The sequence below is a fragment of the Drosophila virilis genome, chromosome 5 (assembly GCF_030788295.1).
Source record: "Drosophila virilis strain 15010-1051.87 chromosome 5, Dvir_AGI_RSII-ME, whole genome shotgun sequence".
Classification (NCBI taxonomy): Eukaryota; Metazoa; Arthropoda; class Insecta; order Diptera; family Drosophilidae; genus Drosophila; species Drosophila virilis.
In genome coordinates, this window is record NC_091547.1 from 9010001 (window position 1) to 9023321 (window position 13321).

Genomic DNA, 13321 nt, shown 5'->3' on the forward strand with positions numbered 1-13321 from the left:
AGCAGTAACAGCAGCAGCAGCAGCAGCAGCAGCAGCAGCACAACCAACAACAAATACAGTAATGTGTATAAACAAATTCAAAGCAGTGCGCGCCCACATCAAAACCCAACGGCGGCCGCATTTGAAAAGGCCGAAAACAGTTTGCGCATTTAATTAGACTCACCAACAACAACAACAACAACGCCAATGTAATGTTAAGCAGCAGGCACATAAAATGTTTATGTAAAAACAGCAGCGCATAATTTGTTAGCAAGAGGAAGCCGCATGCGTTAGACAAGAAGAGAGCGCAGCAATACAGCCCACAATGAAACATAGCTTAAATGCTTAACAGCAGCAGCTGGCAACATGTTGCCAGCTTGATTCGAGTGAAACTTATTTAGCAGTTGTTTATTTTATTGGGTTAATGAGACGGGCGGCTGCCCCGTTTGAGCAGCAGTAGCAACAGCTTCTGCTTAATAAATTCCCAATTTGTTGCTCATTTCGTTTTCGTTTATTTATGTGTCAGAATAAATTTCTATTAATTGAAATTGCAATTGAAAGCGACCCCAACAGCCGCAGCCGCAGCCGCAGCCGCAGCAGCTTTTCATTGATTTATATTTAAGCCGAATTTATGGCTTGCAGGCGTGGAATTTGTTATCGTTGTTTAAACAGTTTACAAAATATGCACATGTATGCTTTTGTTGCTATTCCAAATTGCTTAACGTTTTTGGCATAATAATTAGCGGCGGATGTGTTCGCTTTTAACAGTCATGGCTCAACTGCTGCTGCTTCTTCAGCTTCGTCTTTCTCTGTTAGTTCTTCTTCTTTGTTTTTAGACATTGACAAATGCAATGGAAACAGCGAACGGCTATTGATGATTCGATATGTGTGCATGTATGTATGTAGCTGTACATATGCATGCATGTTAAGTAAATGTCTGTGCGTGCGTGTGTGTGTGTCAAATGTTTGCCGCGCTTTTAAATACATAGAAGAATCGAGACTTCAGACTTCACAAAGGGTTTCGGCTTTCAACATTTCCACAAAACTTTAAATCACACGAAACAGCTAACGGGGGTAGTTCCAGGCTTTCTGTTATGTACAGCATGTTAAACGTACAGCATGTTAAATGTTCATTTTTTTTTTCTATATGTAAAATATGGCTTGGCCTAAGCAGGCTGTCCTCACACTGTATTGGCTTTTTTCAATAACTGCTGGAACAGCCCACGCACAAAATGAAAAAAACAGAAGAAGAGAGAAAAAACTATTGCTCAATGTTTATCTAAAGTTCGCGTCATCATCGTCACATTGCCAGCAGCTGTGGCAACTTTCGAGCAATCCCGTCGCACAGTCAATTCTCTAATGGTTTCTCTATTTGGTTTGTGGGAATGGGCATATGTATGTGTGTATATAGGGTATATAGGGGGCATATTGGTACTTACATAGATCAAGCCAGAGTAATATCTGTCTTTGATGTTGTGCAACACGGACGCCTCATTGAGGCACGTCAGCTCGGCCATGTCCTCGACTTTGTCGAACTTTGGCGGATTCATCTTCTGTATGTCATCGCGTAGGATCATGACACGCTTGCCGGTCTCGGCCAGTTCCACCTCCACCTCGTCGCCATGTTCGCGCTTAATACTGGCGGCAACGAAGCCCTGCAAAAATGAAGACAAATAAACAAAAAGAGAGAAGAAAAAAAAGAATTCAGAAATCGGAATCAAATTCATTGGCAGTTAGTCACTCGATGTGTGTGTGTGTGTGTGTGTGTGTGTGAGTCACACACGTGAGTGTCAATTAACAGCCAAACACCGTTATTTATGACATACATATATGTATATTGGAATGGTATTCCAGGAAATAATAAAAAAAAAAATGCACAAATACGATGCAAATTCAGCAAATAAGCAATTAAAACAAAACTGCCGAAGAAGAGGAAGATGATGAAGCAGTTGCTGCTGCTCTGCTACAACAATTACAGTTAAAGCTCCTGGCTGGCAATAAAAACAATGCACACGCCTTGTTACGCTGCTGCTGCTGCTGCTTCTTCTTTATTTTGCTTCTTATGCTTGTTTTTATTCTTTTGCTCTAATTGAGTGAGCTTGTGTGTGTGTGTGTGCGTGTGCTTGCGCTTGTGAGTGCATCTCTTGACGCAGCGCTGCATGAGTCAAGCGCCAAGCAGCAACAGCAACAACAACAAGAACAACAACAGCAGCAGCAGCAACAGAAACAAAAAGGAAATGCAGACGATAAAACTGACGCCCGTTCAAGTGCCGTTGCAGACGCAGCAGCGACAAAACAGCCAACGGGAAGGCAGCGACGGCAGCAGCAGCAGCAGCAGACACATAGACAGACAAACAGAAGCTGCGACAGCAACAACAACAGAGACGCCTCTGTCTACCCTTTCTCTGCTGTCTGTCTGTCTGTCTCTCTGTCTGTTGTCTCACTGTTGTCTGTCTGTTGGCAAGTTCAAGGCTCGCCTCTCTAGCCATTCAAGTATACACAATTTATAACACGAACACGCTATCTAGAGCTAAGTATATTGCCTAATTTATAGTTACGCATTTTAATTAGCGCCAATTGAGCGGAATGACAACTAATGAAATACCGTTCAAGCTGTGGGCAAACGCGAATTTAACATTACACTGTTAACGCACTCTGTTATCACACGCTAAATAATGTCATTTTCGCAGTTCGAAACTTTTGCGAACTAATTAATGCCGAAAATCGAAGTGTTAACATTTTCGAAAACTGCTGTTAGACAAATGTTGTTTAAATATAACTTTATTGTCCAGGCAATCTGCCGCCGATTAGCTTAAATGCCATAAACTATTTCCAACTGACTGGAACTAAGTTCTTTATGGCTTGATTTCCTGCATATTTCTCGCATAGTTAAGTGCTAATTAATGTTGCAGAAATGAAGATATTTTGCGGAATGCCTAAAGCAAACAATTACAACAAATGCGCCATACGATGATGATTTCCAATTAGAATTCAAGACCAGCAACAGCATATGAATCAAAAACCAGAAGGGCGGCTGAGAAAGAAATGAAAAGAGAGAGAGAGAGAGAAAACAACAAAATAAAAAACAAACAATTTCCACTTTGCGGCCATTCGGCAAAGCATAATTTATGATTCCTAATTCCAGTTCAGAGACTCATTAAAAGGGTGAAAAACAGAAGTGCAACGAAATGCATTAACAGCAACAACAACAACAACAACAACAAGATTAACAACAAACTGAAGCGAAACAGAGGCAGGTCTCAGATCGGGCGGCCATTAAGTTAAATACGAGCACGCCCCAACGATCAGAACCGGGCACAGTTCCACATTCATTTCCATTCTCGTCTTGTTTATCTCATGCGCCTCGGCGTGCGTGTGTGTATCTATTATCTTCGCGCTTTTCCGGCATTAAAGATAAACATTAATCGAAAAAAATACACCGCGTCGTTTTTCCCCCAAGAGCCCGCAATGTATAGACTACTTATGCGTGTATTTATTAAGTAAGTCATATATCAACACTGGCCAGGTGAATCAGTGTTAGATAATACATATGTTGTTGCAAAGCCATGTTAACATAATACAGTGTACGCTCGCATGTTGGAACATCTGTGCCTGGTATAAGTTTTAGCTTATTTTTTTTTTATTTTAGATTTAAAATATTTTATTTATTTACATGTTTTCAATATTTATTTGTTGGCTGGCTCGAGGTCCGTGTTTGTTAAAACAAACAATGAAAAACAATTTTATTCAATTCTCTTCCGATATATTTCGGTTGCACATCGGCAAACCGTCTTCAGGGCACTAACACCAAGATACAAAAAACAATTAACAATTATAATACAATAAATTAAACATTATTTCGAACATTTTACATACATTATTTTACACGTCTGCGCTTTTTGACGTGGAGATTGTTACTGAGGTTGTTTGACTGTTTAAGAGGTGTCTGTACAAGTGAGCGCAATTTTCTGTGTCTGTCTTGTAGTTTAGTCGTTTGTAGGTTGGTGTGTTAATTATGTGTAGCATTTCCAATGTGTGTCGCTTGTTATAGTGTTGTTCTTGTTGTAAGATTGTTGTTTCATCAAAATTTGGTGTGTGGTTGCTTCTTATACAATGGGTCATAAGTGCTGTTTTCTGTATATTATTTTGATGTCTTAGTTTGAAGTCCGATTTATGTTGACTAATCCTTGTTTTTAGCTTCGATTTTGTTGTACCTATGTAGACACTATTGCACTTGTTGTTGTTATCCCCGCCACATGGTATTTGGTAAACGACGTTGCTTTTTTCGATCATCGGGATTTTCGACTTTATCTTGTTGAAGAATTTTTGTAATGTATTCGTCGGTTTGTGTGCTACTTTTATATCTTGTTTGTTATAACAGTCTGAGTTTGTGAGGCGTTCTGATAGTCGTGGTACATATATTAGTGATTTGTATATTTTAGCAGGTTCTGTTGGCTTTTTTCTTTCGATTTGTCGTCTTTTTAATAATGTTTTGATTATATTTGGGGGGAAGTCATTTTTGGTCAAAAGTTCTTTGATTTCATGTTCAATTTCTTTGTGGTATATTGTGTCCGATATTTTCATCATTCTATTCATACAGCCTAGTGCTGTATTGATTATCATACTCTTTGGGTGGTTTGAATTGAAGTTGAGTATTCGTCCGGAGGCTATGGGTTTCCTATACCACTTTATTTTGAGTGTGTTGTCCATTCTGCTTACAATAGAGTCTAAAAATGGTAATTTCCCGTCCTTTTCTAATTCCATTGTAAATTTTATCTGTTTGTGGAAGGAATTCAATTCTTTTAGAATATTTTCCACGTCTATTTTGTTCGTTATGGCAAAAAGGTCATCTACATATTTGGTCAAGAGTCTTGGTTTTATTTTTAATTTATCTGTAATCTTGTCCAACAGTTCCTCCATTAATATATCTGCGATTACTGGGGAAGCCGGTGATCCCATTGGCATTCCCTTAAGTTGTGTGTATATTTTGTCTTCGTATTTGAAATATCTGTTTTCCTGTATGCAAAATCTAACTATGTCCATAAATAGTTGTTTCGGTATATTCGTGTGCTCTTCTAATTTGGTCCATTTTTGTCTTATTGTGTCAAGTGCTAATTCTATTGGTATGCTGGGAAATAAGGATACTACGTCAAAAGATACTAATGTTTCCTCTTCTCTAATCTGGGAGTTGTTGACTCTGTCTTTAAAATCTACCGCGTTCTTGATGTTGTACCTAGAGTCCATTGTCAGATTTTTTAATATTTGTATTATATGAGTATGATAATCAATACAGCACTAGGCTGTATGAATAGAATGATGAAAATATCGGACACAATATACCACAAAGAAATTGAACATGAAATCAAAGAACTTTTGACCAAAAATGACTTCCCCCCAAATATAATCAAAACATTATTAAAAAGACGACAAATCGAAAGAAAAAAGCCAACAGAACCTGCTAAAATATACAAATCACTAATATATGTACCACGACTATCAGAACGCCTCACAAACTCAGACTGTTATAACAAACAAGATATAAAAGTAGCACACAAACCGACGAATACATTACAAAAATTCTTCAACAAGATAAAGTCGAAAATCCCGATGATCGAAAAAAGCAACGTCGTTTACCAAATACCATGTGGCGGGGATAACAACAACAAGTGCAATAGTGTCTACATAGGTACAACAAAATCGAAGCTAAAAACAAGGATTAGTCAACATAAATCGGACTTCAAACTAAGACATCAAAATAATATACAGAAAACAGCACTTATGACCCATTGTATAAGAAGCAACCACACACCAAATTTTGATGAAACAACAATCTTACAACAAGAACAACACTATAACAAGCGACACACATTGGAAATGCTACACATAATTAACACACCAACCTACAAACGACTAAACTACAAGACAGACACAGAAAATTGCGCTCACTTGTACAGACACCTCTTAAACAGTCAAACAACCTCAGTAACAATCTCCACGTCAAAAAGCGCAGACGTGTAAAATAATGTATGTAAAATGTTCGAAATAATGTTTAATTTATTGTATTATAATTGTTAATTGTTTTTTGTATCTTGGTGTTAGTGCCCTGAAGACGGTTTGCCGATGTGCAACCGAAATATATCGGAAGAGAATTGAATAAAATTGTTTTTCATTGTTTGTTTTAACAAACACGGACCTCGAGCCAGCCAACAAATAAATATTGAAATATGGAAAGGTCGCCAGAGCCATCAATTTACATGTTTTCTTTTATAGAAACTTTTACTGAAAATATTGTATTACTTTAAAATATATAAAAAGTTCTTTTTACGGAGCGTTCACTGTACATAAAAAACAAATCATGCAGAATATTTTATTATTGTCAAAAACATACTTGAAAAGCTAAAAGATTTGCCGTAGTATGCGCAGATACCACAATGAGATCATCAATCAGCTATACATTCGCTCCCCCCACAACCCCCTCCCCCCCCCCTCTCGTACTATTTATTATTGCCATGGCAAAGTTTATAGATTGTTATCTAGATAAACGACAAATTCCAGGCAATCAGCGAGTCAAAACGAGGCGCACTTCGAAATAAAATAAACCAAAAGCCAAAGATATGGCCGAATCTGGTCTGAAATCTAAAAGTTAATATGTGTGGGAGTTGTAAGAGGAGGGAGAGTGGGGTAATGTTGCTCCCACACTCCAATTGGCACGATTTTGGTTTGGTTTTGCCTTTCGGCACGTTTATAAAGAACACACACATAAATATTTCTTGAGAAACCCTGAACTTGAAGAGTCTGACATAAGCCCACAATTCTGACCAAAGAAATAAACACACAAAAATAAAATATATCTCTCCCCCCAAATAATATATATATGCATATATATTTACCAAGAGACCGAGAGAAAATCCATTGAATAATAAAAAACACTTTTGTTTACTTTATCTGAAGAACGTCGTAGATATGTATGTGGTAAAAACAATGAATATACGATTAAAATTTCAACAAAAAACACAGTTATCTGTTATCATGACGAACACTAAATACCCTTTTAAGCTAGCGGCAAATGAAAGACCTAATATATTGCTCTGAAAGTAATTATTATTTGTCGAGAAAGCTCAAAAGGCTAAAAAAAAACCAAGTCCAATTGTTCACAAAAAATCTTGAAAAACAAAAACCTTTCTCAAGAATTAAACGCATTGAAAAGCTTGGAAATTTTTGTTAAATTTCGCATATATATTTTGATTATATCAAAACCCCCTTTAAGCTGCAAAGGGTATATAGTAAACCGATCAGAACCTACTCAAATATAAAGATATTTTATGTTAACTTATAAAGTTGTTCCACATTTCATGAGAGTTTTGCAATACCCTCAAGCAAAGTGTATACAAAGGTTCTCATGCAGCATTCCAATCATTCTATATGATGTATACATATTTCTCTCGCTCTCGCCCGCACTCACCCGCTCACACCCACAAGTGTTGCGCGTTGCGGCTCAGTGAAGATCGTGGGCTCAAGTTCTCCGAGTTCTCTGTTAAGCAAAGTTCACGCTAACCGGCCATAATAATTTGTTGTTGTTACTCGCCTTTTCGTATTTTGTATTTCTTTTCTTTGCGTTTAATCGATCAACGCATATGCATGGCATATACATAAATATATGTGTACACACACACACACACACACACACACACATGTAATTGAGAGAGATATGAGAGTCGCAGGTTCGTTGACCGTAAACCGGACGAGAGCCGAATCTTGAAAGCTTCGGCTACATTTGTCATTAGCGGTAAAGAAGAGACATTTGTATCACAAAAAAAAAAAGAAAGAAGAAGCAGAGAAGAACCCACCAGGTTCAGCTGCGACGTCTTGCGGTCGTTCAATTTTTCGTTCAGTTTTTCGTTCAATATGTGTGGGTGCGTGCATGTATGTGTGTGTGTGTGTGTGTGTGCTATGTTGTTATTGTGTTCTGTTATGCACCCGACTGTTACTATCTGTAACGCCCCTCTCTCTCTCTCGCTCTCTCTCCCGCGCACTTTATCTGGCTTGCGGTTCGGTCTGTTAACAACAATTTGTGGTGGGGCTGTCCAAGCACCTCAAAGACGTCCATCAATAACAACTGCCTTACCGGGGGTTTTTTTTTTTTTTTTGTGCTATAATAACTCTGTCAAAACTATAAATAACTCTGTCTAATGGAAAGTCGCTTCGTACACCCTGTAACTATAACCAGGCAAACAAAAACATATTTTTGCAGTATCGACTATTGAATACACTTCCAGATTTCCGACCGCAGGAGTCTCAGCTAAACCAACCATGGATGGCTTCATCTTATACAATATATGGCCTATATATTTCCGATCAAGATATCCAATCGAAAGATTCTAGACATTTTCAGTGGAAATCTAATGTAGCCCGCAATGTATATGTGAAAATAGCCATAGCCTGGCATATTTTCATTATAACGGGGCAGTTAAAAAAAACTTTTTTAAAATAAATATCAATTTGTTTGAACCAGAACCTGGCGGAAAGCTGGTTCGAATCGTAAGTCAAGCAAACTAAATTTCATTATTAACAATTTCAAAATAAATGTGGCAAGATATTTTACCAACATTCCAGGAGGGCAGTGCGGGGCGTGGGCAGAGCAGCCCCCATTGTGTGTGTGCTCCACACAACTACTTCAAATACTTGTGCACACGCACAATGCGGCCCATTGTTGAATTATTTACATAGATAAATGCAAATACAAACAGAAAATACGAATACGAATAGGGCGAATACAATAAATAAGAAGAAATAGCATTTTTTTTTAAAGATATTTAGTTGTTATTTTTTGGTTTTTTTTTTTTACATTGCGCAAAGTTTGTACAGTTGTTGTTCTGTTTGTCGAAGGCAAAACGAGTGCACAAAATGTGTTGACATAATTTCGAATACCCTTTTGCCAAGCAAAAAAACAAAAAAAAAAACAACAACAGCACAGTGTAACAGTAGACAGCGCAGCAGCAGCTGTGTGCGTGTGTGTGTGTGTGTGTTGGACATTCCAGCGGCGCAACAGTTTGTGCCATATGCAAATTTCTTTACATTATCTGTCCAACTGTCCGTCTCTCTCTCTCTCCCCCTCTCTCTCTCTCGCTCTCTGTCTGTCTGCCTGACAACTCATGACAATCGTTTGCAAAGTCGTGCCGTTTTTTCTCCTTCTTCTTCTTCTCTTTTATTTTTGTTTTTGTCACTTTTTATTTGTTGCTTTATCTGTGTGCGCTTGAAATTCCTTTTAGCCAAAGCAAATGTCTTTGTAAGTAAACGCGTAATTACTAAAAAATGCGACAAGTTGTTGCTGCTTTTATTATGATTACGGTTTGGCTGCTGCTGTTATACCCTGTAGCCAAAAATAAACGTAGAGCAAGTTGATTTATCACAAGGCACTTGGAATGGGTTTACCAATGTGGATCGATAAGCCTCAAACATCGCATCGATCAAATCAAAATTACATCAGTTGCCAAAATTAACCGAGGTCTTCTGCTCGTTGCAAGGTATTCACTAGTCGTGCTAGCCAGAGTAAGCTGTGCAGTAGGTGCTACCAAATTTGTTAGACGCTTCAGAGTCCATTGTTAGAACGACAGTTTTATCTCTGGGGCATAAACTGCGAAGTTGTTAACTTCTTTTTAAGCAAGCGACATACATACATATCTTTATATATGTGTATGTGTGTATGTATGTGTGTATGTATGTGTGTATGTATGTGTGTATGTATGTGTGTATGTATGCATATAGCAATGCTGCTAATTTGCAGGTTGAATGACATTTGAATTCGGTTGAGCTATCTGTGAATGGACAGCTGCAAACAAATTTTTGCATAACAATGCAAAGGTTGATAAATGGAAAACCGTTATGTGTCATCGTTATCGTTATCGTTGTCGCACAATCAAACAAACACAAACACGCACACACGCACGCACACATTCATCCATGCACAATTTGTATTTATTGCAGATTAAAAGCTGATTTTTTTTCCTTCTCTCTGCTGTCGTTCCCGTTATCGCAAATTTGTACTCCCTCGTCTGTTGCTGTCTCTGTCGCACTTGCTCTCCGCCTATCGCATTGATGACTCACAGTGCATGCAAATTGGAAATGCTGACGAATTGGAAATTGAGCATCTAGCTGTTAAATGAAAAGAGTGACCAGGCATCACTTGCAAATGAGCTCCTTATGATATTTGTATAAACAAAAGTAGGCGATGAATGAATTCATTTGTGATTCAAATTGTGGCCTTAACGAAAATTCACGTGTGATTTCTTTAGCGGATGTTTACCTAATTTTATCGCCCAACGCGAATCGTAACGCTCAATTCAAAGAAGTTGACCAACTGCATGATTCATGCGATGAGTGTGCAGCCAAAAAGGCGATAAATGCACGTAACGTGCGAGTTGGAAGTATGCTGTTAACCAGTCGGTAGGGTGAGGGAATTCAACAAGAGTTCCAGTTCCAGCTCTTCTGCGAGTTCCAATCGTCAGCTGTGGCCGCATACATACATATGTATGTACATATAGAAATTGTGGATAGGGCCTGCCTGTCCCTTAATCGGCTTAAAAATGCTTTCAATAAAATATCAAAAAGCCATCAGGCGCATGCCGAACTTCAAATACTCTTTAATGAAAATCCATATATCAGCGCTACACATTATGTTATAAGACTCTGCTAACATAGTATAAGACAATATTCATACATCTGCTGCAGTGCAGCGTTGCCAACTGCTTGACAAAGTTCACAATAGCCAGTGCAAGTGTATAACGATAACATTAACAAGGCAACAGAGCCAAAGAACACAGCAACAACAAATAACAGAAAACTGGTCAAACTCGCGCCCAGCAACGCAAAGAAGAAGAAGAAATAACAACAACAACAACGGACAGAACAGAGTGCGGCCAACGCCTGCGCAACGCAACGAGGCGCTCTACAGGTTTTTCAGGTCGTTTGGCGACGGCAGCGACGACTTCTGCGCGGCCGGGTGAAAGCCAGACCCAGGCCCGGGAGAATAACAGAGTGCAAGGAGCATAACAGCGCCAAAAACAAAAACCGAAACAAAAAAAAAAGCAAATAAATAACATAACATGCCTGTCGTAAACAAATGCGACAATTGTGAAAGATGTTAGCGTACAGTGTTGGTAAATGCACAAGCCAGTGCCGGAAATATCCTTAAAATAAAAACACTCACCTGATTCTCGTGGGGCACCCAGACAAGACGTTTCTGTGTCCATTCGGCCTGTGTGGCCGGATCATTGAATTGATTGCGCTCCACCGAGAGATATTTCAGCTCGGGGTCGTTGCGATCGACTTCTTCTGACATATTTTTTCTTTTTTATTGTTATTCTTCGTTCTGCGTTTTTTTTTTTTTTTTTTTTCGTTATTTATTGTTTCGTGTTGGTTTCTATGTGGTTTGGTTTTTTTATGCAGTTGCAGATTTATAAATATTTTTCTGTTGTTTTTTTTTTGCAAAATAAGTTAAAAGCACATTAAAATTTTAATTATTTTTTGGCTTCTATTACGCACAACAAACACACGCACACACACACACACCTAGAGTGCAAATTGCCATCGCATTGTAAACAAACACATATATACACACACATGCACACACACACAGCGAATTTCGAACATCAAGATACATTTTTGCGGCACATTTTTATCTGCAAGAAGCGTTCGCCGTTTTTTTTTTTATCTAAGAAATGCGGCAGCAAAAGGCAGACGGCGAGAACGGCAACAGCAGCAGCAGCAGCAGCAGAAAATAGTTTCAAAAGGGAACCGACAAGAAACAAATATGGCCATACATTTTCTTAAGCCAGCGCTAGCTCGCTCTCCCTCTCGCTCTCACACTGTCTCTCTATCTGTGCACTCGAATGTTACTCTCTCTCTCGCCGCCGCAGCAGAGCAGACATATTCAAACATCGTAGATGAGCAGCGACGGCGACGGCGACAGCGTTCAGCGGAAAATAGCATTACGTAGCTGTTTGGCAATTAAAGTAACCAGTTTGCATTTTAAGCCGCAACATTTGCCTTGATTTTCGGTTATGGTTACTCTAATTGCGGAGCAGGTACGTCAGCAAAATGCGGCTGCGGCTGCTGCTGCTGCTGCCGCGGCCATCGTTCCTTCTTTTTTGTGTTGCTTGTTCTGCACACACACACACACACACACATGCATACACACACGCCTAAATACTCATGCACACACGGGTAGCGCAGTTTTCGTTTCGTTTTTGATTTTCATTTTCGTATGAATTTGTTAATATTTTTCATATATATTTATGCTCCCGTTTCACTGTGTCAGCACTGCATTTTTACAAATTCAACGCATTTCGCACACAATGCACACAATTTCATTTCATTTGTTTCAACAAGCGACTGCGGCGTCAACGGCGTCGGCTGGCCGGCGGCTTTTGGGCGTTGAAATTATATTTGACATGCATTATTTGTATATTGGGTTTTAGTGTTTCGTGTTTTCTTTGTTTTTGGCCACCTTTTGTGGGCTTTATGTGCACTTAGTTGTTGTTTGGTTGCAATTTGATTTTTTCATAAGTGGCAATAATGCGGTTTTTATTTGTTTCAAGCGACAGCTGCACTTCTTAACATTTGACACCAACACACACTCTTATACAATTTCGAACGAACCCAAAACGCGTCTTTCTCGTTCGCTGCTACCAGCACGAATGTGCGATTGCTGGTAACAGCGGCAAAGCAACCAACCTTAACATTTCGCTGCAATGTTATTAACAGCGAGCGTACATTTATTCTTGGAAAAGCGCGCGTCACTAACATAGCGATATAATAACACTTAAATATATTTCGGTTTGCGCAACATAATGTGATATTATGTAAGAACTCAATCAATTTATTGTTCTTGTTGACGGTATGCTTGACAGCAAACGGCGAAATCATTTGAATTTAACAGCTGTTAACTGGCCTAGACAATTATTTACATAGAATTTACAGATTTGATATTTCATGCTATCGATTAATAATGTACTGCACATTGTTTCAAATGTGTCTTTCAACTGCTTAGTTTTGCATAAATTATGCATTAAAAGCAAGAAATGCTTTATTCTCTCTGATTTTAGGAATATATATATAATATTGATAAAAACTCGATAGTATCGATTATCTGTACTTAGATTATCGATTGGTGCAAACGATGAGTGTGTATGGAACTAATTAATTGCGCAACATGCGTGTGTTGAGAAACATGTTGCTAAGCTAACCGACATGTTATACTCAAATCGGTAATGTTAAACTCAAATAGGTTAAAAAAACTGCTAGAAATCAGAGCAACTCAACTTACAGAAATTGTATGCGACTT

At 38.6% G+C, this 13321-nt stretch overlaps 1 protein-coding gene across 5 annotated transcripts in view; it reads right to left on the reverse strand.

Annotated features, from left to right (window-relative positions):
- zip (myosin heavy chain 10) overlaps positions 1-12693 on the reverse strand; it is a 32853-nt gene extending 20160 nt beyond the window's left edge. For 3 of the 5 annotated variants that reach the window (XM_070209721.1, XM_070209720.1, XM_070209719.1), the window contains exons 1-3: positions 12637-12692; positions 11186-11446; positions 1419-1634 (exon numbers count right to left, since the gene is read on the reverse strand). In XM_070209721.1, the coding sequence (XP_070065822.1) occupies positions 1419-1634; positions 11186-11317 (348 nt within the window). In that variant the 5' untranslated portion in view covers positions 11318-11446; positions 12637-12692. Of the gene's footprint in view, positions 1-1418; positions 1635-11185; positions 11447-12636 lie in introns of all 5 variants that reach the window. The other 2 variants (XM_032436151.2, XM_070209722.1) reach the window with 1 other exon arrangement.
- Positions 12694-13321: the final 628 nt, after the last annotated feature.